We start from the raw sequence: 26255 nt of genomic DNA, 5'->3' as shown, positions 1-26255 counted from the left end.
TATTAAACTATATGATGTAGTATTATGTGTAATTTAAATGAACCTTGTACCTGTGGAGAGGGCTTATATAGGCTATGCCTGCTGCCCAATCCATTTAGTACGCACTATGTTTCTACCTAATAAAATATGTTCAAATCAAATCAATTCCAATACATATGGGGTCAATATATCTAACGGATATATATTAATCATTTACCTTGACATGATAGAACCACCACTATGACCATGAAATTTAATCCCAAATTTTATAATATCAGTTTTATAATGACACCAATGCCAATTTCATTAAACTTTATTTATGTGTATTTGTTAAAAATACACCTGTAGCAGCGATAGCTTAGGTTACTGTTTGATTTGCACGAGTAAACACAAAGTAAGCGTTACAGGTAAATGCCACAGTCATGTGACGCATTAAATGTCATGGGTTCGGTTTCTATATATAAATATATATTCCAGTTTTGAGACCCCCCTCCCCCACTTTTCAACAAGAAATATACATTTGTTTACTCATCTTTTATAAACATAAAATATAGGTATTTAGATATACTGTAAACAGAGCAACTGCTTCGACAATTTTTTTTCAATTCTTATTCAGTTGTAGCTATAATCCATTTCAACACACACACACAAAATACCTATACGAACAAAGAAATATTTTATTGTTTTATTTTGTTTCAAAGTTTTGAATAAACTTAAATAAAACAATTTCTCAAAATTTCTCTTCGTTAAATGAACTAAGAACTAACTAAATAATATTTCAATGACGATTTTATATGGCTGTCCAAAATGAATGGGAATCTTCAAGGACGCTCGCGTTGTACGATGGTCATGTGATGGCATTGAATGTCGACTTGTGCAAAAATAAGCTAGAATTTATTCTGATCGTAAGAATGATACACTAATGTTTAGCAAATTAGCTCAAAAGGTAAGTGTTTATATTTCTCTTTTTCAGACATTAAACAAAAGGCAAACAAATATATTTTATTTTTCTATGATTAAAAAAATAAAATTAATTGTATTTCATTTTCAAGAAGTATAAATAACAGTAAATCATTGATTGAAACAGATCTTTTTCACATTTTCTATTCTTTTGATACAAAGTTTTTAAAGATGCATTATTTAGTATTATTCAGATATTGTCTTTATATTTGTAGGTAAACGGGGTTAAATAAGATCATTCATTGATAAACTTTAAATCATGTATTATTGTGGAGAGTACAATTTTACGGACATTTGGGTAGATAATGGCCTAAACAGATGTTTTTACGAGACTGTATGGTCCATCATACTGGTAGCGTTCATGACCATCGCCGGATCAGGACAATTAGCAACTTTCGCCAAATATGGTAGGAGAATTGAATCGAGCTTCAAACCCAGTGCTATTGGAATGGTTCTTCAGATCACGATAATTGTTCTCTTAATGAATGAGGTGATGATACACGTTATACTTCATGACACTACTATTGGAAACAGAGATTTATCAGGCTTTCATGTTGTGGTTCTGTTTAGCATGTTTTACGTATGGTCATTCTGTCTAAGACTGATTGTATTAGAGAGAAACCAGACATTACCCCGATTTATCAAAGGCCATGGATTTGTACTATTGATGTTTTGGACTTTGGTGTTTGTCAAAGAGAGCCTGTATTTTATTTCTTGGAACAGCAAAATTTACTGGTGGAACGAAGATACGTAAGAATATTGGTTTGATTAATAATTTTGATTTGTTTCATTAATGCAAGAAGATTGATAAGTACATTTGTGTTTTTGTGTTATAGCGTCTCCAAAAAAGTGGAATTTGGACTATGGCTTGTCCGGTATATTGGAATTATCTGTTTGATGATTCTCGGCTTCTTGGCACCTAGCCTGCCAAAGAACAGCGCCCACTTAACTACAAGCATCAGAAAGGTATAAAAACTAAGACAAAACAATAAATCATAAGTGTACAAAACACTTCGAAAATACATTTGCAATGTTTTTTTCTATCACAGGAACCGAAATCAAAGCGAAAAGAATCAACTTGGGGAAGCTTGTTAGATAACATTCGAATGATGATTCCAATTGTTTGGCCAACAGGGAGCATATGGCGTCAGTTGTTAGTGCTGTTCTGTTTTGTCATCCTTGTTTCTGGACGTGTTGTTAACCTTTTTGTTCCAGAATACACAAAACTTATAGGTAAGCCGAACACCAAATCACTTAAATTCTACCATGAAATATGTCAAGAGCCTTGGACAGTCAGGAATTCCCGGACCCCGATCAACGTCGCCATGATAATGTCGGGATGCACATTTTTTATTTAAATGAATATGTTTTGAAATCAAATAATATTTGCTTTTGATTGCAATTTTTATGTTTATTTCAGTTGACAGTTTAACCCCATATAAGGACGAGTCAGGTCAAGTGATTTCGCCAGTGTTCAGATGGGATTTGATCCTCTTGTATTGTCTACTGCTGTTTATGAGGGGAGGTGGAACTGGTAAATTTTGTGTAGTAGTAAAGCCTAAATTATTGTTTATTATAAGATTGTTGCCCGCATGGCGCAGTGATAAAAGCGTTTGCTCTAGAGTCGCAGAGTAAGGAGTTGATCCTTACTTAGCGGGTTCGAATCCCATTGAGGGACGCGGAGACTGGTCCTTCGGATGAGACCGTATAAACCGAGGTCCCATGTCGCAGTAGGTGCTGGCACGAAAAAAGATCCTTCACTGCTCAATGGTCCTGATTGCCGATTATAGGTCTAAATTAGCAGCCCTCAACCGGCAAATGGTGGCGTCTCGATATGACTGAAAATTTCTCGAGAGGGACATTAAGCAATAAAAAGAACAAACAAACATACAAGATTACGATGAAATTATATAAACTTGCAAAGTTATACCGACACATAATAATTGACTATGTTCGGTTCACGCTAGAATGACTAAAGGCCATAGATAGATGATATACATGCGTTTGTATCTTAAGGCGGCACGAAAGAAAATGTTCCTGTCTTGCAGAAACATTAATACATTAATTCTGCATTATGTCTTTGCACCTTGAAAAGTATTTACCTCAACTACTTGAGTGAGATGCATATGAATAACAAGATGTTGCATAGGAAGCATAATTACAAGTATAAATAACATTTATCGAATAAAAATCAAATGATTTGGAAGATGAATCATAAGATTTTGAATAATAATTCAAATAACGGATTAAAGATTTCTATAAATCTGAAAAACATGAAATGCATATTTCAGAAAGAAAAAATTGTTGGTACTAAACAAAGACAAAAAATATGATTACGTTTTCAATTTTGTTTTTATATTCATGATTAAAAATTATTTTGTAGAATTTAATTGCCTCCCTTAATTTATGCAAAAGCACTAGTCTTAATGCAACTAGGTTTTGTATAAATTAAGTTTTCATAGAACTTTTTAAATTTAATCACCATTCCCGCTGGAGTACCGTTCACATATCATCATAATCATTGCATTGTTTTGAGTAAAATTTAACTTTTTTTCTTTTATTCGATCCCAGGTGTTTTTATTTAGGTTTAAATCAGGACCTTGTCTGGCCCTCGGACGTGTTGATACTGCACTCCTTTGAGAAAATATTTTCTGGTTTTGAAATATGACACCGTACTAGCAAAAAATACAAGTCCTTATCTGGGGGAAATACAAAAAATGCACAAATATTACTAACGTATTTCAGTATCTTCTTCTAAATACAGTAAAGGTTTATAGACTTCTGTAGCAGAGACAGTCCAGATTTAAACCGGATTTGAAACAACTGGAGGTCGAATAAAAATGACCTCAGTTTGATAAAACCGTGTAAAAGACTTAAAAAGATATGTATATGACACTCCTGTGGAAATGGTTATCAGTTCCAAAAAGAGTTCTGTGAAAATTTAATTTTGAAAAGCAAAATGGAAAGATTTTCAAAAGCGACAATAATCAATATATCAAAAATAGTAAACTTCACCAAATATTTTGCGTCTTTCTTTTGTAGCAATACCAATCCGTCCAAAATATGCAGTTTATTTTTTTGTAAAAATCTTGAAAAATGTCCATACATGCAATTGTAAAAACTAAGATACCATTTTGAAAGGGATGAAAAGGATGAATATTTTATGTACATTTTAACGGAGTAAACAATACGTAACAGGGTTTGGACTTTCTTGGAATTTGTAAACAATCTCTTTCCATTCCATAAAGAAATAATATTCACGATTGTAAGATTGTAGAAGAAAAATAACTTCACAACATGATATTAATAATCGTTCAGTCTGTTCCAAGTGTTATATATAGATACCTTGCTTGTAGTACATCCATTTAAGCACACATAAAATGTAAAATATGAAATAAACAATTTTTATTTGTTTCTGATTTTTCTTCATATTTAAAATATGATCGTACTATCATAGCTATTTAAGCATTTTTTTCTTTTGTCAGGTACGACTGGGTTCCTGAACAATATGCGCGCTTTTCTGTGGATTCCGATTCAGCAATACACAACACGACGAATACAGCTTAAATTTCTACGGCATCTTCACAGGTAAATCTGAATTGACTTAGATTAAGATATCAAATCCCTCCCCCATTAATCAAAAATATATACCTTTAAATACTAAAAAAAAAAAAATTAATCATAGTCCTCATGTATGTGATATCAAATGTTAATCCTTCGAAAATAGTTAATTTCTTTCAGCTCTTAATAAATTACCAACTGATTTGGTTTCAGTTTATCTTTGCGCTGGCACTTAGAGAGAAAAACAGGAGAAGTACTGAGGACAATAGATAGAGGGACAACAAGTATTAATAGTTTATTAGGGTGAGTCAAATTTCTCCTCAGAGGCCCGGTTTATAGTAATTAGAATAAAATAATGTTCACAGCACCAACTTTTACAAAAAAGTATAACATTGAAATTTGTCTTAATTCAAGGCACCTGAAATACGTTTTTAAAAGCAAGCATCACGTTTAGATTAACAAAAATTTCACTGTGAATTGTTTCAGTGAAATAGTTTGGTATTTTTTGCAGATATATATTATTCAACATCTTTCCAACCATTGTGGACGTTATTCTTGCCATTATGTACTTCGTCTTGGCTTTCAACTACATTTTTGGAATCATTACATTCATGTGCATGCTGTTATATCTAGGTGAGCAGACATTAACAGCCATATCTTGAAACTGAAAGGTGTACATGAACTCATTTACTATTTTTTAAGAAGAAAAAAAATATTTTTGATGTTATAACCTAAACAATATCAATAACATACTTAAAAAGTTTTTATATTTTCATGTAATGTAAATTCTATTGTTTTAAAGAGATAAAGAAAACAATTCAAACACTATATGTGCATATATATATATATATATATATATATATATATATATATATATATATATATATATATATATATATATATTGATCAAGCGACTTAATACAAGAATTTTCTTTACGATAATGCCACTAGAATCGTGAAAAAGCGCTGCAATAAATAGGATGTTATATATACCTTTGATGTACTGACAATTCCTGGGATCTAAACAAAGGATAAATCACCAATTAAAAAAATAATTATTATTATACTTTTGTTTTTCTGTGTAAGATAAGTGAATCGGTTTGTCTTCTCGACAGGTATCACGGTTTTGATCACAGAATGGCGTACAAAATTCCGACGACTACAGAACAGACTGGACAATCAACGAAACCAGACAGCTGTTGATTCCTTGCTGAATTTTGAAACGGTATTGTGTAATATCAAAATTGTACACGGGGAAGTGGTTTTAGTACTTAATATAGTCAAGAATGCATTCTCACTTGGCCATCTAAGGGTGATTTTTAACTCTGAAACTGTTCATCTCTTCCCCCGCGTGTCTGTGTTCAAAATGAATGAATCAAAGGAAAAAAAATATAATTCTTGATGTTGTGTTCTATATATAGGTAGATTGTGATATCACAGAAGAAATCCAATCTTAATTTTATCAAAATTAAATGCTATTTTCAAGTATGGAATTCGAACTCAAAACTTTTGCTTTTACCTTTTAAGATGTATGGAGAATATATGAAGTTGATATATGTAACTCTTGTATATATCTATAACAAACATACGATATTGTTTGTCTACAGCAATTATTAATCATAATATTTTGTGTGAACACATTTTGTTGCCGACATAGACAATTTGTAAATTATACATGACTTTGAAATCTATATTTATGTAAAATGATGGTACAAACTACAAACCCTCTGATTTATGTATTATAATATACCATTTTATGGAAAAAAAATAGTTGCAAACGATGTTTAAAGAAAATAATTATAATAATCTTGCTTGGAATCCATTTCACCAACCAAAAATAATAGTACAACATACAATTTAGAAAAACTTGTATTTTCTTGAACAGCTTAGTTAGTATTGCTTTATTGACTATCTTGGGATTTTAGTAAACATTTTTGAATATTCCCTTGGCATGGCTAAGGTCAATGAATTGTGACTTGAAAGTATGTATCGTATGACCAATGAGCCAGCTTAATGTGTGTTTATAGTCACAATTGGGATGTACAAATAATGTATACTGTATTAATAATAGAGCATTTAATGAATTGCCCATTATATCTCAATGATCAACCCAAATTACGTGAATTGTTTAAATGAAACTTTATTTTTCATTAAAATAAAATAGAAAAAAAAAGAGAAAATTAGGATCAAAACAGTTAAAGATTAAAATTTACTGTATATTTCATTTTATGCTGATAAGTACAGTAAATTATCAAAATTCATTGTGCTTGAACAAATCATTAGTGAAAAAAAACCCAATTTTGCTTTTATTACATTCCTTTCACTTTTAAAATACATTCACATGCTTTTTTTTTTTACTGTTTGCATGACTTTATTAACATGTTCATTTTTTTTGTTCAAAAGGTGAAATATTATGCAGCTTCAGACTTTGAAATTAACAGATACGACAAAGCAATACACAGTTTTCAGGTAAAAGAGAATTCCATTATTCTGTTCTAATTAATGAAAAAAAAATGCATTCTTTGCATACAACTGACATATATATTATTCATTAAAAAGTAAGTTGATATCGCGAAGTCCATATAATCTTTATTTTACCCCCGAAATTTGATTTCTCAGTCATTTTGTTTGCGGAGATGACCAGAATTTACTAGCATAACTTAAGTATTGTATAGTGCATCACAGTATTTATCTTTTTTTAAAACACAGGTGGCAGAATTCAAATCGACCGCTTCTTTAAACTTACTGAGCTGTCTACAGAACATCACAATCACCGTGGGGTTCTGTGTGGGTTCCCTCTTGTGTGCATACTGCGTCATTGACGATATTGACGGTCTCAAACTGACTGTTGGAGACTACATCCTGTTTGGAACCTACATCACTCAGTTATATGGTCCACTTAATTGGATCGGAACATACTACAGGTAATGGAAGACATACTCTGCAAGAATAGCTTATACTGTTTTACATAATGTTAAAGTAAATCTTAAAGGCTTTTGAAATGCAGAGTTGAAAAAATTACAAGATTTAAAAGTTTTATTATACAGTTACATTCCATAACATGAATATTTCTCATATTATAAACATATAAGCATAACCAATCTATATTCATTATGAATTTCCTTCTATTAACATAGGATGATACAACAGGCCTTCATTGACATGGAGAACATGTTCGAATTGTTGCAAGAAAAGCCCGAGGTATGAATTTGAAAATTGCATTTTATACTATTTATCTTTTTTCCCCTTAAAGTCTGCAAGAAAAAAAATTATTCAACGACTATATAGTACTGGTGTAGTATGTAGTAGTACACATAATTTAGATACAAGTAGAAAATGTGTTAGGATACAGATATAAATTGTTTGCAAATACAGGCATAAATTGTTTGCAAATACAGGTATAAATTGTGTTGTAGATCACTGACCCAACTGGTGCATCAGATCTTGTGTTACATGGAGGACAGATTGAATTTAGGGACGTCAGTTTTAGCTATACAAAAGAGTAAGGACATTTCGTTCGAGAGAGAACATTTTTAACCTATCAGTTTGAGCAAAAATGATTTCATATTATGTATTAGAATAATAAAAACGATGTGTCTTTCATTTCATTTGAAATAGATGCTAAAGATTAAAAAAATTCTGAAATTTATAATTTAAATTTCAAAGAAGGGTTTTCCAAAATTATATTGTTCCGATTATAACAAAACGCATATTTCAAAGTTTTCATGTACACCTTCAGGCAGATATGCTTGAAATCATTATATTGATTATCTTTTCTGCAGACGTCCTATTTTGAAGAATTTGTCCTTTACTGTTCCTGCAGGGCAAACATATGCATTGGTAAGATTTTTCTTCTAAATACTGAGGGTTTTTTTTTCGGTTACTAGTACCGTCACCATAATTACATATGCAAAATATATGTTGAAGTTTTATACAGTCCTTTAACTCAAATGTAATGTTTAATTTATTTTTTGATATTATAAGGGAAAGTAAAAAAAAATTAACACATTAATTAACTTCTCCTTCAAATGCTCTTCCTTTTAAAGAAAACAGGTACTAAAATGCTTAATTATCTTTTAATTTTGTAAAATTCTGCATAAAAGTGGTCTTTATGTCTAGTTGCAAATTGCAAGCAAATATTTTTTATGATATTAATAATGCAGTAATTAATTTTCAAGGTTGGCCATTCTGGTAGCGGAAAAAGTACAATCGTTCGACTTTTGTTCCGGTTTTATGATATTCAAAGCGGAGAAATTCTTGTAGATGGGCAAGATATTTCACAGGTACTAAAATTTAATTATTTTGATTAAAACTCGGAATTCTTTCCAGATCTTGCTAATCAGAAAGCTCGAATTGTGAGCTTCATTCCCAGTTCTCGATTTCAGAATTTGAAAGTTGATACTTTTTAGTCTAATTTTCCAGGTCACACAAATCTCACTCCAAAAACAGATTGGGGTGGTTCCTCAGGACACAGTTTTGTTCAATCAAGACATCCGGTACAACATACGCTATGGTAACCAAGATGCAGATGACGTCGATGTTTTAGAGGCAGCAGAAGCTGCAGACATCCATAACAGGATTCTAAGCTTTCCTGACGGTGAGAAAAAAACTTCCATTATGATAACCTGTTTAAAAAAATTTCAAAAAATCAAAACATATATTAGCATTAAATTGCAATTAAGATAGTATCATTCTTTTATTTGTTTTGCTATTGTGTAGGTTATGAAGTTTGAACACTCTCTAGCGCTCATTTGTTCAACATATTGAATTCCGTAGAGAGTAATAATCATTTTGTCATTTTATATAATTACAGTACATATATGCCTAAAAAAAATTTGACCGAACCTGAAAAAAATGCAGTATTGTATGGTTATCATTATTGTTAAGGCCTGTATGTTTTAGATTTTTTTTTCTTTTAATATCAGTTTTTAACAGAAATTCTTTTTGACGATAAGTTGTCAGGAAATTTTAAGCCCATTGCCTTTAATTTACAGATAGTGTGATTATCGTTAATTGTCAGCATCCATAAAATTAATTATGCAATTCATGTACAAATATAGATGTATACCTATACTAATACTTTAATTAACTTACTAATTGCCATCTAATAGAAATGAGATAAAAATTCTATACTCATATGGTTGATATTTTCTTAATACCAGGATATGATACGGTAGTTGGAGAAAGGGGATTAAAACTGAGTGGAGGCGAGAAACAAAGAGTCGCCATTGCAAGAACAATACTGAAAAACCCAACAATTGTGCTTCTAGACGAGGTATTATATTTTTAAAGTTAACCATCTTTATTTAATATACATGTATCTATATTGAAAACTGACAAATCTTTCATTGCCTATACAACCTGTCTCTTTAATACACATAACGTTATTTGACAATATTGAAAATGTACAAGGCACCACAATGATTATTGTATACAATGCATTTTACTTTATATAGGCCACATCAGCTCTTGATACAAGCACAGAGAGATATATACAAGCCTCTTTAGAGGAAATTTGTCGCAACCGAACTACGATTATCGTAGCTCATCGATTATCGACGATAATACATGCACATCAAATTCTGGTTATGAAAGAGGGTGTGATTGTGGAAAAAGGAACGTAAGTTTCATTTTTTAAAATCTTTGATAGTTCGGTTATTATATACTATTTATATAGTAAAATGTATATCTGTGTTTAAATATAATTCAATTTAATAGAGAGTTGTAAGGAATAAAACAAGAATGCAAGAACTCTCCCAGATTTGTATCTTGATAAATGCCATAAAAACAGATTAAAAATAGGAACCCTTTTTTATTGGGTTTTGATAGGCACAGTTTATATGCAATTCAAAAGAATGACAACTGCCTAGTAAATACAATTCGAATGTTCTAATGAAATGATGTATTGACTAAAAAAAATTAAAAATAAAAATTAGATATTTAGGGGGTTGGGAGCCTGACCACCCACCAAGACCTGAAAATATCTTTTTCAATTTTAATCCTTTATTCATTTAAATATCTTTCGTCGCTGTCTTTAGTTGTAATTTAAAAAATGCAGATAAAGCACATGGTTTAATTAATGAACGTTATCTTTCCAGCCATAATGAACTTTTGTTACACGGTGGATTTTACAAGGAAATGTGGAAACAACAGTTACAGAGTAACCTTGATAAAGACAATGGTGCGCTAAGTTCTACGTCATCAAATGCTTCAGCAGATGATGGCGCGAGTTGATGAAGGCACGAATTAATATTGAGCCCGTGTTGTTTTTACCTATATCGCTTGGATTGCCTGGAAATGTGAAGAGATAATCAGTGCATTTTTTACATGATACATTTTGTATCATATAACTTGATATGATACGTATTAGAATGTCCTGAGAAAGATGATTCGAAGAGCATTCTCAGAACAATTTTAACAAATATTATGTAAAAAAATAAACACGTCATATTTTGTATGTGGTTTTATCTGTCATGTTGACTTTGTATTCTTATAAAACGACGATTGAGATTGAGTGATTACTTTGTTTGTAATTAAGATGTCTGTTTATAAGGCTGGTCCTTGAGTAAGTTTGATGAAGTATTTTTGTCACGAATAAAATTTTTTGAATGAAATATTCTGCCTCTGAAGATATGATTACTGGAATTATTTTAATACGGAACTGCATCATATGGTAGATAATAATGAAAATGCAGCTTGTTATAATTTGTTGCCAGAACTTTAGAAAAAGAATAAAAAAAACTACTTCTATATCTTTGGCGTCTTCATTTATTTTTGGGCTAATCAAGAATCAACTGGCAGAGTTTTTTTTTAAAACCGTTTCTATGGTTTCTGAGGAGATTAAGTGTGTGTGTGTGTGGGGGGGGGGGGGGTAGCAACCGGCCTTTTTCATATTAAATCAATAGTAAATATTTATGTGCGGAAAGGGGGTGGGGTATATAAAGTTTTTTTTTTTGATAATATATCGCGTAACTGCTGTTGCACTTCAAGAAATTTGCTCTAATTAATAAATTGACCCCGTTCTTCAGAAATTCATTTTATATCACGTTTTTAAGATTTTTTTTAGCAGAATGCTTAATGCATATATTAGATCCGTGCTTAAACGTTTTCAGTCACCTGGGGTAGCTGATTTCATTAAAATTTATGAAAGTATAAGAATAAAACCAATGTACAACCTGAGGATGCTTCCATATCAATATGACTGATCATGGCTTAGCTGTTCTTGAGAAGATTTTTTCCTCAGAATCAGATGTGGATACTTCAAAATTCCAAGGAACTTTTGGAAAAATTTGAAATCACAAGATTTTACCAAAATCAACAGCTTAAAAACTTACGACTTTTCAACTTTATACACAGCCATTCCCCACGATAAATTAAAATCCAGGCTTTTTCAATAAAAATGGAACTCATGAATTTACTTACCTTGTCATTGGTCATTTGCAAAATTATTTTGTTAAAAACATTCTGATTGTACATACACGTACTCTGAAATTGACATTAAAAAGATGCTTGAGTTTCTGATTGACAATATCTATGTGGTTTTTGGAGACCAGGTCTACCAACAATCTAATGGAATTCCCATTTGTACCAATTGCGCCCCGTTATTAGCAGACCTTTTTTTGTATTCATATGAAGCAGAATTTGTCCAAAATCTTATACCTGAAAAGAAGAAAACACTTGCCGTGGCCTTCAACTCGACATTTAGATATATCGACGACGTATTGTCAATTAACAATGGTTATTTCCATTTTTATGTCAATACGATATACCCTGGTGAGCTTGAGATAAAATATACTACAGAATCTGACACATCTGTTTCATATTTGGATATTTTACTTGGAAAAGACGTTAATGGTCATCTAACAACCAAGCTTTATGATAAACGTGATGACTTTAACTTCTCAATCGTCAACTTCCCTTACTTATGCAGCAATATACCTTCATCACCTGCATACGGGGTTTATATCTCTCAGTTGATTCGATACGCAAGAGCATGCTCTACGTACGTACAATTTCTAAAACGAGGTAAATTATTGACAAACAAGTTGATGAAACAAGAATATCAGCAGTCTCGTTTAAAGTCATCATTTCGTAAGTTCTATGGTCGATACAATGACCTTGTCAGCAAATACAATTTATCATTGAGTCAATATTGACTGATGTTTTTCATACTAATTGTTAGGCCATTATTTACACACTGAATGTCGACGGATTTTCCCGTTATTTCCCGATCATGACATGGAGAACAGTCAGCACACGGCGGGTGTGACCGGTCGGCAGGGGATGCTCACTCCTCCATGGCACCTGATCCCACCTCTGATGTTTTGGAGGTCCGTGTTTGCTTTGCACCTATTTTGTAATGTTTTAATGGACTTTTGAGCTTGAATAACGTTCGTTATCTCGATATATTTCATTCCTAAATATTCCTGTGTAAAACTTCAATTCCCCATTGTGGTCCGACCCTACCCCCGGGGGTCTTGATAAAAAATGTGAAAAGTTTACAGACGCACGGACGCACAAACAGACATACAGATGAATGCCGGACACAATTTGATCAGTAAAGCTCACTTGAGCTTTCACCTCAGGTGAGCTAAAAACGTCGATTTTTGACCCCCCATTTGGCCCTCATGCAGGGTGAAAAGGAAAATTCCGAAACCTTATTGCACATCTACAGAACACCCCAATCATCTTGCAAAAATATTTATTGTAAAATAAAAACCGTATTTCGACCCCCTTTTGTCCCTAGGGTGAAAATAAAACCTTAATGCACATCTGCAGGACACCCCCAATCAACTTGCAAAAGATGAAATTGCTACTGCATAAACTGTAAGAGGAGTTCTGGGAACCAGTTTATGTAAAATGAAAATTACTGCTTAAATTGTTCGAGGAATGGCAGGAAGAAGAAAGTATGATAGACGAACGGACCAGGATAACAACAATATTCCCAAACTTTCTTTAGAAAGTGCGGGTATAACAAAATACATATTAAAATAACTTACAAGCAGTTAGATTCAAGGCTTCTAACTGACTTGCGGCGTCGCCGTAGGGAAAATGTGCGTGCGTAAAAGATATGAGGTGGGGGTTCACACCACGTGATAAAAGGAGGGAATTAATGTTTTACGGAAATTAAATTTAGAAAACTCATTAAACTTTTCCTTTGTGATTAAAACTTCAAGTTTCACTCTCTCATAAAATTAGACAACCGGACACAGCATATACACAAACGCATCAAATCCATAAAGATCGATATTTTTCTTAGGTCAACATTATAAGGCTTTCTAGTGTCAATAAAATTGGTATGTGTTATCTGACCCTTTGCTGCAAGTCAAGACATGTATAAACATTTGCAATGTTTTATTATCTATTCCCATCAATGTCAATTATTTAGTAGTAGTTTAAATTTGCTTACAGCAAGATCCTAAAGAGAATTTACTTATGAACTTACACCAAATAAGTAAGTTGAGCTTGTTTTATTGATATGGTTGGTAAAAATGTCATTTCATGTAGCTGATACAATTGAACTATTGTTACTATTTGCTGGACATTCATTATTCATTACACTGTTGTCTGTAAAATAAAATTCTTAATAATGAAAAAAAAAGATCATAAAATCATTTATTGTGGATTTCAATATTATTAACGTCGCAGGATTCTCATAAACTTTGTGAAGTGATTTCACCCCACAATTCTATCAAAAGTTGAATTGATAAGATGTTTGAAGACTTTCAAGGTTATCAAGTTAAGACCTGCAGAAATATTTCTATTTTAAAACTTCAGTTTTATTAAAAGATTATTTTCATTTTAACTATTCAGATTTTAATTTGCAAGCAACCGATTCTGAAGGGGAAAATTAAATATTTCTATTTTAAAACTTCTATTTTATTAAAATATTATTTTCATTTTAACTATTCAGATTTTAATTTGCAAGCAGCCGATTCTGAAGGGGAAATTTAAATATTTCTATTTTAAAACTTCTATTTTATCAAAAGATTATTTATATTTACTATAATAAACGATTTGCCACCAAAAGCTCAGCGCTCTTATTATAAAGGAAGGTACTAATCGTGTTAAAAGTTCTGGATCAGAAAACGCAAGGTCAAGTGTATTTGTTAAGAATGTAGATAGACAATACTGTACACATTTAAAATTGCACGACTGAGAAATTTCCGATATACACACTAAGGGGCGTGGGCATATGGCTCGACTAATCCCCCCATGAATCATATTGACACAGTATCAATTCATTGATTTTTTAATCCCCCCGCAATGAAGGTGGAGGGCCCATGAGTGTGTGGATGAGTCAATGGGTGATAAATTACATATAAATATAAATAAAAGAACTGAAATATAAAATTAAGTATTTTAGGATTATTGATCTTTTCTTTATGTGACTATTGAGTTTTGTGCAATTGGGTTAGGAATTATTCTTTCCTCGACTCGAACTCAACTGCTTGGTGGAAGCATCAGCACTAAATGCATCATAATATTTAAAATTTTAGAGATAATGTAACATCACTTGCTAAATATAAAGAATTTAATAAAACAATGTAAACATTCATGATTCGGAAATAGCAATCCTGGCATTTATACGTTTCGACAATCATTCTCAGTACTTTGGCCCATGTCGGCACGGTTTGGCCACCCAAACATTCCTAAAGCCGACTTAGAATCACAGTTTAACAAGCTATGAAAATAAACTGACCCTATTGCATATGGTTTTTCTCTCTCTTTCTTTGTTTTTTAAATTGAATTGTATTCTTACCAATACAAAAAATCGTGATTGCAATAATGATAATTAAATTGTACAGTTTTTTGGATGTTGAATAATGTTCTGATAAAATGATAAGAATTTTGCATGATACTGCCTCTTACAAACAATCGTTTGCTTTTGTTTTGATGTGAGAAGTGAGTGTGTTATACGTAACAGGTAGATTCTGTTTGTTTAACTTGTACATTGTAAATTGTAAATACTCTCAATTTAGTCCACCGGTGAAATTTCATAGTTAAATAATTTAATTAACATATATAGTGACACACCTTTATATACAAATTACTTTTTTTTTTCTTGTCAAAAAAAATTCTGAAAATTCTGACACCCACCACCCCGTTCTGAAATTTCTGGATCCACCACTGAGAAACAGTAGTAGGCCCATGAATAGTGATGTTCATATGAAAGCATCCTCAGGAGCGCAGACTCAACTATCTTCAAATCAAACCGGGCCTAGGGTGGGGCCGTGCATTGTCTTTCGACGTTTTCTGATGGACGACAATATGCGCAGTGAGGGTAGGCACACATTGTCGCCGGCGACAATTTGAACAGGACGACAAAATGTACCATCACAATCACGTTGCATGAAATAGCATACGAGACACGTCAGTGTGATTCACACACAAATTACATTCACAAAACTACCAAAAAAACAACAAAAGAAATCTTTAAGCATCATTATCTGTGGGGCGACAATATGTACAGTGAGGGTGAGGCACATTATGTCGCCAGCGACAATATATACATGTGTAACTTTTCAGCCGGCGACAATATGTACCGATGGACAATATGTGCAGTGAGGGTAGGTACATATTGTTGCCGACGACAATATGTACAAAACGACAATATGTACCGTCACAATGTGCTCCTTTTCGAAGAGATGCTCCGTTTTGCGATACCCTTGTTAAAGATCATTACTTCCCCAAATTATTAAAAAGACATAGTATTAAAATGTTTATATTTTCAAGATCTAAATGCAAAGAAAGGTCGCTGACCGACATGGCTATGATATAAAAAATTATGTAAAATTTATAATTATATTAATTGATGAAATATGAAGATAACGATCAGTAATCATGCTCAAAGTCCATTGAAACAATACAAATTGTGAGGAGAGCAAACACGGACCTCTAAAAACATCAGAGATGGGATCAGGTGCCATGGAAGAGAAAGCATCTCCTGTGACCGGTCACACCCGCCATGTGCTCCTTGCCATGACTGGGTAAACGGAAAATTCCGTAGACAATTCAGTATGAAAATAATGGCCTATCAATTTGTAATGTATTATAAGATTTGTCAATAGCTTGTCTTGGTTTAGAAATTATTCATACGTAGAACATGCTCTTGCGTAGCGAATCAACATGGAGACATAAAGTCCATTTGCAGGTGACAATGGTATACTGCTACATAAATGAGAAGTTGACAATAGAAAAACTAAAGTTAAGTTATTAGTTTGCAATCAATGTCTTTCTCTAGTGAAATATCCAAATATTGATACATTTAAAACGCTGGTCATTCTTTAGCACAATTAAAAGATGAAAGTCCAAGATTGAGTTGACACAAGGGTTTCTAGTATTCTTCGGCAACCTTACCTGATTGGTACACAGGAAATTCTTAGTTTTAACAGTTTCTTTTAAGAAATAAATCCGGAATGTTTATAATTATAACGGACCAGGATAACAACAATATTCCCAAACTTTCTTTAGAAAGTGCGGGTATAACAAAATACATATTAAAATAACTTACAAGCAGTTAGATTCAAGGCTTCTAACTGACTTGCGGCGTCGCCGTAGGGAAAATGTGCGTGCGTAAAAGATATGAGGTGGGGGTTCACACCACGTGATAAAAGGAGGGAATTAATGTTTTACGGAAATTAAATTTAGAAAACTCATTAAACTTTTCCTTTGTGATTAAAACTTCAAGTTTCACTCTCTCATAAAATTAGACAACCGGACACAGCATATACACAAACGCATCAAATCCATAAAGATCGATATTTTTCTTAGGTCAACATTATAAGGCTTTCTAGTGTCAATAAAATTGGTATGTGTTATCTGACCCTTTGCTGCAAGTCAAGACATGTATAAACATTTGCAATGTTTTATTATCTATTCCCATCAATGTCAATTATTTAGTAGTAGTTTAAATTTGCTTACAGCAAGATCCTAAAGAGAATTTACTTATGAACTTACACCAAATAAGTAAGTTGAGCTTGTTTTATTGATATGGTTGGTAAAAATGTCATTTCATGTAGCTGATACAATTGAACTATTGTTACTATTTGCTGGACATTCATTATTCATTACACTGTTGTCTGTAAAATAAAATTCTTAATAATGAAAAAAAAAGATCATAAAATCATTTATTGTGGATTTCAATATTATTAACGTCGCAGGATTCTCATAAACTTTGTGAAGTGATTTCACCCCACAATTCTATCAAAAGTTGAATTGATAAGATGTTTGAAGACTTTCAAGGTTATCAAGTTAAGACCTGCAGAAATATTTCTATTTTAAAACTTCAGTTTTATTAAAAGATTATTTTCATTTTAACTATTCAGATTTTAATTTGCAAGCAACCGATTCTGAAGGGGAAAATTAAATATTTCTATTTTAAAACTTCTATTTTATTAAAATATTATTTTCATTTTAACTATTCAGATTTTAATTTGCAAGCAGCCGATTCTGAAGGGGAAATTTAAATATTTCTATTTTAAAACTTCTATTTTATCAAAAGATTATTTATATTTACTATAATAAACGATTTGCCACCAAAAGCTCAGCGCTCTTATTATAAAGGAAGGTACTTATCGTGTTAAAAGTTCTGGATCAGAAAACGCAAGGTCAAGTGTATTTGTTAAGAATGTAGATAGACAATACTGTACACATTTAAAATTGCACGACTGAGAAATTTCCGATATACACACTAAGGGGCGTGGGCATATGGCTCGACTAATCCCCCCATGAATCATATTGACACAGTATCAATTCATTGATTTTTTAATCCCCTCGCAATGAAGGTGGAGGGCCCATGAGTGTGTGGATGAGTCAATGGGTGATAAATTACATATAAATATAAATAAAAGAACTGAAATATAAAATTAAGTATTTTAGGATTATTGATCTTTTCTTTATGTGACTATTGAGTTTTGTGCAATTGGGTTAGGAATTATTCTTTCCTCGACTCGAACTCAACTGCTTGGTGGAAGCATCAGCACTAAATGCATCATAATATTTAAAATTTTAGAGATAATGTAACATCACTTGCTAAATATAAAGAATTTAATAAAACAATGTAAACATTCATGATTCGGAAATAGCAATCCTGGCATTTATACGTTTCGACAATCATTCTCAGTACTTTGGCCCATGTCGGCACGGTTTGGCCACCCAAACATTCCTAAAGCCGACTTAGAATCACAGTTTAACAAGCTATGAAAATAAACTGACCCTATTGCATATGGTTTTTCTCTCTCTTTCTTTGTTTTTTAAATTGAATTGTATTCTTACCAATACAAAAAATCGTGATTGCAATAATGATAATTAAATTGTACAGTTTTTTGGATGTTGAATAATGTTCTGATAAAATGATAAGAATTTTGCATGATACTGCCTCTTACAAACAATCGTTTGCTTTTGTTTTGATGTGAGAAGTGAGTGTGTTATACGTAACAGGTAGATTCTGTTTGTTTAACTTGTACATTGTAAATTGTAAATACTCTCAATTTAGTCCACCGGTGAAATTTCATAGTTAAATAATTTAATTAACATATATAGTGACACACCTTTATATACAAATTACTTTTTTTTTTCTTGTCAAAAAAAATTCTGAAAATTCTGACACCCACCACCCCGTTCTGAAATTTCTGGATCCACCACTGAGAAACAGTAGTAGGCCCATGAATAGTGATGTTCATATGAAAGCATCCTCAGGAGCGCAGACTCAACTATCTTCAAATCAAACCGGGCCTAGGGTGGGGCCGTGCATTGTCTTTCGACGTTTTCTGATGGACGACAATATGCGCAGTGAGGGTAGGCACACATTGTCGCCGGCGACAATTTGAACAGGACGACAAAATGTACCATCACAATCACGTTGCATGAAATAGCATACGAGACACGTCAGTGTGATTCACACACAAATTACATTCACAAAACTACCAAAAAAACAACAAAAGAAATCTTTAAGCATCATTATCTGTGGGGCGACAATATGTACAGTGAGGGTGAGGCACATTATGTCGCCAGCGACAATATATACATGTGTAACTTTTCAGCCGGCGACAATATGTACCGATGGACAATATGTGCAGTGAGGGTAGGTACATATTGTTGCCGACGACAATATGTACAAAACGACAATATGTACCGTCACAATGTGCTCCTTTTCGAAGAGATGCTCCGTTTTGCGATACCCTTGTTAAAGATCATTACTTCCCCAAATTATTAAAAAGACATAGTATTAAAATGTTTATATTTTCAAGATCTAAATGCAAAGAAAGGTCGCTGACCGACATGGCTATGATATAAAAAATTATGTAAAATTTATAATTATATTAATTGATGAAATATGAAGATAACGATCAGTAATCATGCTCAAAGTCCATTGAAACAATACAAATTGTGAGGAGAGCAAACACGGACCTCTAAAAACATCAGAGATGGGATCAGGTGCCATGGAAGAGAAAGCATCTCCTGTGACCGGTCACACCCGCCATGTGCTCCTTGCCATGACTGGGTAAACGGAAAATTCCGTAGACAATTCAGTATGAAAATAATGGCCTATCAATTTGTAATGTATTATAAGATTTGTCAATAGCTTGTCTTGGTTTAGAAATTATTCATACGTAGAACATGCTCTTGCGTAGCGAATCAACATGGAGACATAAAGTCCATTTGCAGGTGACAATGGTATACTGCTACATAAATGAGAAGTTGACAATAGAAAAACTAAAGTTAAGTTATTAGTTTGCAATCAATGTCTTTCTCTAGTGAAATATCCAAATATTGATACATTTAAAACGCTGGTCATTCTTTAGCACAATTAAAAGATGAAAGTCCAAGATTGAGTTGACACAAGGGTTTCTAGTATTCTTCGGCAACCTAACCTGATTGGTACACAGGAAATTCTTAGTTTTAACAGTTTCTTTTAAGAAATAAATCCGGAATGTTTATAATTATAACGGACCAGGATAACAACAATATTCCCAAACTTTCTTTAGAAAGTGCGGGTATAACAAAATACATATTAAAATAACTTACAAGCAGTTAGATTCAAGGCTTCTAACTGACTTGCGGCGTCGCCGTAGGGAAAATGTGCGTGCGTAAAAGATATGAGGTGGGGGTTCACACCACGTGATAAAAGGAGGGAATTAATGTTTTACGGAAATTAAATTTAGAAAACTCATTAAACTTTTCCTTTGTGATTAAAACTTCAAGTTTCACTCTCTCATAAAATTAGACAACCGGACACAGCATATACACAAACGCATCAAATCCATAAAGATCGATATTTTTCTTAGGTCAACATTATAAGGCTTTCTAGTGTCAATAAAATTGGTATGTGTTATCTGACCCTTTGCTGCAAGTCAAGACATGTATAAACATTTGCAATGTTTTATTATCTATTCCCATCAATGTCAATTATTTAGTAGTAGTTTAAATTTGCTTACAGCAAGATCCTAAAGAGAATTTACTTATGAACTTACACCAAATAAGTAAGTTGAGCTTGTTTTATTGATATGGTTGGTAAAAATGTCATTTCATGTAGCTGATACAATTGAACTATTGTTACTATTTGCTGGACATTCATTATTCATTACACTGTTGTCTGTAAAATAAAATTCTTAATAATGAAAAAAAAGATCATAAAATCATTTATTGTGGATTTCAATATTATTAACGTCGCAGGATTCTCATAAACTTTGTGAAGTGATTTCACCCCACAATTCTATCAAAAGTTGAATTGATAAGATGTTTGAAGACTTTCAAGGTTATCAAGTTAAGACCTGCAGAAATATTTCTATTTTAAAACTTCAGTTTTATTAAAAGATTATTTTCATTTTAACTATTCAGATTTTAATTTGCAAGCAACCGATTCTGAAGGGGAAAATTAAATATTTCTATTTTAAAACTTCTATTTTATTAAAATATTATTTTCATTTTAACTATTCAGATTTTAATTTGCAAGCAGCCGATTCTGAAGGGGAAATTTAAATATTTCTATTTTAAAACTTCTATTTTATCAAAAGATTATTTATATTTACTATAATAAACGATTTGCCACCAAAAGCTCAGCGCTCTTATTATAAAGGAAGGTACTAATCGTGTTAAAAGTTCTGGATCAGAAAACGCAAGGTCAAGTGTATTTGTTAAGAATGTAGATAGACAATACTGTACACATTTAAAATTGCACGACTGAGAAATTTCCGATATACACACTAAGGGGCGTGGGCATATGGCTCGACTAATCCCCCCATGAATCATATTGACACAGTATCAATTCATTGATTTTTTAATCCCCTCGCAATGAAGGTGGAGGGCCCATGAGTGTGTGGATGAGTCAATGGGTGATAAATTACATATAAATATAAATAAAAGAACTGAAATATAAAATTAAGTATTTTAGGATTATTGATCTTTTCTTTATGTGACTATTGAGTTTTGTGCAATTGGGTTAGGAATTATTCTTTCCTCGACTCGAACTCAACTGCTTGGTGGAAGCATCAGCACTAAATGCATCATAATATTTAAAATTTTAGAGATAATGTAACATCACTTGCTAAATATAAAGAATTTAATAAAACAATGTAAACATTCATGATTCGGAAATAGCAATCCTGGCATTTATACGTTTCGACAATCATTCTCAGTACTTTGGCCCATGTCGGCACGGTTTGGCCACCCAAACATTCCTAAAGCCGACTTAGAATCACAGTTTAACAAGCTATGAAAATAAACTGACCCTATTGCATATGGTTTTTCTCTCTCTTTCTTTGTTTTTTAAATTGAATTGTATTCTTACCAATACAAAAAATCGTGATTGCAATAATGATAATTAAATTGTACAGTTTTTTGGATGTTGAATAATGTTCTGATAAAATGATAAGAATTTTGCATGATACTGCCTCTTACAAACAATCGTTTGCTTTTGTTTTGATGTGAGAAGTGAGTGTGTTATACGTAACAGGTAGATTCTGTTTGTTTAACTTGTACATTGTAAATTGTAAATACTCTCAATTTAGTCCACCGGTGAAATTTCATAGTTAAATAATTTAATTAACATATATAGTGACACACCTTTATATACAAATTACTTTTTTTTTTCTTGTCAAAAAAAATTCTGAAAATTCTGACACCCACCACCCCGTTCTGAAATTTCTGGATCCACCACTGAGAAACAGTAGTAGGCCCATGAATAGTGATGTTCATATGAAAGCATCCTCAGGAGCGCAGACTCAACTATCTTCAAATCAAACCGGGCCTAGGGTGGGGCCGTGCATTGTCTTTCGACGTTTTCTGATGGACGACAATATGCGCAGTGAGGGTAGGCACACATTGTCGCCGGCGACAATTTGAACAGGACGACAAAATGTACCATCACAATCACGTTGCATGAAATAGCATACGAGACACGTCAGTGTGATTCACACACAAATTACATTCACAAAACTACCAAAAAAACAACAAAAGAAATCTTTAAGCATCATTATCTGTGGGGCGACAATATGTACAGTGAGGGTGAGGCACATTATGTCGCCAGCGACAATATATACATGTGTAACTTTTCAGCCGGCGACAATATGTACCGATGGACAATATGTGCAGTGAGGGTAGGTACATATTGTTGCCGACGACAATATGTACAAAACGACAATATGTACCGTCACAATGTGCTCCTTTTCGAAGAGATGCTCCGTTTTGCGATACCCTTGTTAAAGATCATTACTTCCCCAAATTATTAAAAAGACATAGTATTAAAATGTTTATATTTTCAAGATCTAAATGCAAAGAAAGGTCGCTGACCGACATGGCTATGATATAAAAAATTATGTAAAATTTATAATTATATTAATTGATGAAATATGAAGATAACGATCAGTAATCATGCTCAAAGTCCATTGAAACAATACAAATTGTGAGGAGAGCAAACACGGACCTCTAAAAACATCAGAGATGGGATCAGGTGCCATGGAAGAGAAAGCATCTCCTGTGACCGGTCACACCCGCCATGTGCTCCTTGCCATGACTGGGTAAACGGAAAATTCCGTAGACAATTCAGTATGAAAATAATGGCCTATCAATTTGTAATGTATTATAAGATTTGTCAATAGCTTGTCTTGGTTTAGAAATTATTCATACGTAGAACATGCTCTTGCGTAGCGAATCAACATGGAGACATAAAGTCCATTTGCAGGTGACAATGGTATACTGCTACATAAATGAGAAGTTGACAATAGAAAAACTAAAGTTAAGTTATTAGTTTGCAATCAATGTCTTTCTCTAGTGAAATATCCAAATATTGATACATTTAAAACGCTGGTCATTCTTTAGCACAATTAAAAGATGAAAGTCCAAGATTGAGTTGACACAAGGGTTTCTAGTATTCTTCGGCAACCTTACCTGATTGGTACACAGGAAATTCTTAGTTTTAACAGTTTCTTTTAAGAAATAAATCCGGAATGTTTATAATTATAACGGACCAGGATAACAACAATATTCCCAAACTTTCTTTAGAAAGTGCGGGTATAACAAAATACATATTAAAATAACTTACAAGCAGTTAGATTCAAGGCTTCTAACTGACTTGCGGCGTCGCCGTAGGGAAAATGTGCGTGCGTAAAAGATATGAGGTGGGGGTTCACACCACGTGATAAAAGGAGGGAATTAATGTTTTACGGAAATTAAATTTAGAAAACTCATTAAACTTTTCCTTTGTGATTAAAACTTCAAGTTTCACTCTCTCATAAAATTAGACAACCGGACACAGCATATACACAAACGCATCAAATCCATAAAGATCGATATTTTTCTTAGGTCAACATTATAAGGCTTTCTAGTGTCAATAAAATTGGTATGTGTTATCTGACCCTTTGCTGCAAGTCAAGACATGTATAAACATTTGCAATGTTTTATTATCTATTCCCATCAATGTCAATTATTTAGTAGTAGTTTAAATTTGCTTACAGCAAGATCCTAAAGAGAATTTACTTATGAACTTACACCAAATAAGTAAGTTGAGCTTGTTTTATTGATATGGTTGGTAAAAATGTCATTTCATGTAGCTGATACAATTGAACTATTGTTACTATTTGCTGGACATTCATTATTCATTACACTGTTGTCTGTAAAATAAAATTCTTAATAATGAAAAAAAAAGATCATAAAATCATTTATTGTGGATTTCAATATTATTAACGTCGCAGGATTCTCATAAACTTTGTGAAGTGATTTCACCCCACAATTCTATCAAAAGTTGAATTGATAAGATGTTTGAAGACTTTCAAGGTTATCAAGTTAAGACCTGCAGAAATATTTCTATTTTAAAACTTCAGTTTTATTAAAAGATTATTTTCATTTTAACTATTCAGATTTTAATTTGCAAGCAACCGATTCTGAAGGGGAAAATTAAATATTTCTATTTTAAAACTTCTATTTTATTAAAATATTATTTTCATTTTAACTATTCAGATTTTAATTTGCAAGCAGCCGATTCTGAAGGGGAAATTTAAATATTTCTATTTTAAAACTTCTATTTTATCAAAAGATTATTTATATTTACTATAATAAACGATTTGCCACCAAAAGCTCAGCGCTCTTATTATAAAGGAAGGTACTAATCGTGTTAAAAGTTCTGGATCAGAAAACGCAAGGTCAAGTGTATTTGTTAAGAATGTAGATAGACAATACTGTACACATTTAAAATTGCACGACTGAGAAATTTCCGATATACACACTAAGGGGCGTGGGCATATGGCTCGACTAATCCCCCCATGAATCATATTGACACAGTATCAATTCATTGATTTTTTAATCCCCTCGCAATGAAGGTGGAGGGCCCATGAGTGTGTGGATGAGTCAATGGGTGATAAATTACATATAAATATAAATAAAAGAACTGAAATATAAAATTAAGTATTTTAGGATTATTGATCTTTTCTTTATGTGACTATTGAGTTTTGTGCAATTGGGTTAGGAATTATTCTTTCCTCGACTCGAACTCAACTGCTTGGTGGAAGCATCAGCACTAAATGCATCATAATATTTAAAATTTTAGAGATAATGTAACATCACTTGCTAAATATAAAGAATTTAATAAAACAATGTAAACATTCATGATTCGGAAATAGCAATCCTGGCATTTATACGTTTCGACAATCATTCTCAGTGCTTTGGCCCATGTCGGCACGGTTTGGCCACCCAAACATTCCTAAAGCCGACTTAGAATCACAGTTTAACAAGCTATGAAAATAAACTGACCCTATTGCATATGGTTTTTCTCTCTCTTTCTTTGTTTTTTAAATTGAATTGTATTCTTACCAATACAAAAAATCGTGATTGCAATAATGATAATTAAATTGTACAGTTTTTTGGATGTTGAATAATGTTCTGATAAAATGATAAGAATTTTGCATGATACTGCCTCTTACAAACAATCGTTTGCTTTTGTTTTGATGTGAGAAGTGAGTGTGTTATACGTAACAGGTAGATTCTGTTTGTTTAACTTGTACATTGTAAATTGTAAATACTCTCAATTTAGTCCACCGGTGAAATTTCATAGTTAAATAATTTAATTAACATATATAGTGACACACCTTTATATACAAATTACTTTTTTTTTTCTTGTCAAAAAAAATTCTGAAAATTCTGACACCCACCACCCCGTTCTGAAATTTCTGGATCCACCACTGAGAAACAGTAGTAGGCCCATGAATAGTGATGTTCATATGAAAGCATCCTCAGGAGCGCAGACTCAACTATCTTCAAAT

The 26255-nt window shown here is 32.5% G+C and overlaps 2 protein-coding genes across 2 annotated transcripts in view; one reads left to right on the top strand and one right to left on the bottom strand.

The window, feature by feature from the left end:
• The window catches only part of LOC133192190 (phospholipid scramblase 2-like), a 238725-nt gene that overhangs the window by 52853 nt on the left and 159617 nt on the right, over positions 1 to 26255 (bottom strand). The gene's annotated exons all lie outside the window — the stretch shown is intronic.
• Positions 896 to 11210, top strand: LOC133192717 (ATP-binding cassette sub-family B member 6-like). Its single transcript, XM_061328718.1, has 19 exons — positions 896 to 925; positions 1155 to 1689; positions 1776 to 1905; positions 1989 to 2172; positions 2360 to 2473; positions 4425 to 4527; positions 4714 to 4803; positions 5012 to 5133; positions 5616 to 5725; positions 6904 to 6969; positions 7210 to 7424; positions 7638 to 7701; positions 7917 to 8002; positions 8283 to 8340; positions 8679 to 8783; positions 8923 to 9097; positions 9663 to 9775; positions 9957 to 10120; positions 10599 to 11210. The coding sequence occupies exons 2-19, from the start codon at positions 1199 to 1201 to the stop codon at positions 10732 to 10734; spliced, it is 2526 nt and encodes an 841-aa protein (XP_061184702.1). The 5' UTR covers positions 896 to 925; positions 1155 to 1198; the 3' UTR covers positions 10735 to 11210.

Source organism: Saccostrea echinata, unplaced genomic scaffold (genome assembly GCF_033153115.1).
Source record: "Saccostrea echinata isolate AGI-Se365-2 ecotype Australia unplaced genomic scaffold, CSIRO_AGI_Sech_v1 ptg000025l, whole genome shotgun sequence".
Classification (NCBI taxonomy): Eukaryota; Metazoa; Mollusca; class Bivalvia; order Ostreida; family Ostreidae; genus Saccostrea; species Saccostrea echinata.
The sequence above is the reverse complement of the archived record's forward strand: the minus strand, read 5'-3'. Positions and strand labels throughout refer to the sequence as shown.

Bases quoted from the DNA above. Each gene is read 5' to 3' on its own strand.
- LOC133192717 (XM_061328718.1), top strand. From the start codon at position 1,199: ATGTATTATTGTGGAGAGTACAATTTTACGGACATTTGGGTAGATAAT. The intron at 4,528-4,713 runs GTAAATCTGAAT...ATTTGGTTTCAG, and splicing joins TTTCTACGGCATCTTCACAG to TTTATCTTTGCGCTGGCACT. The intron at 7,702-7,916 runs GTATGAATTTGA...ATTGTGTTGTAG, and splicing joins TGTTGCAAGAAAAGCCCGAG to ATCACTGACCCAACTGGTGC.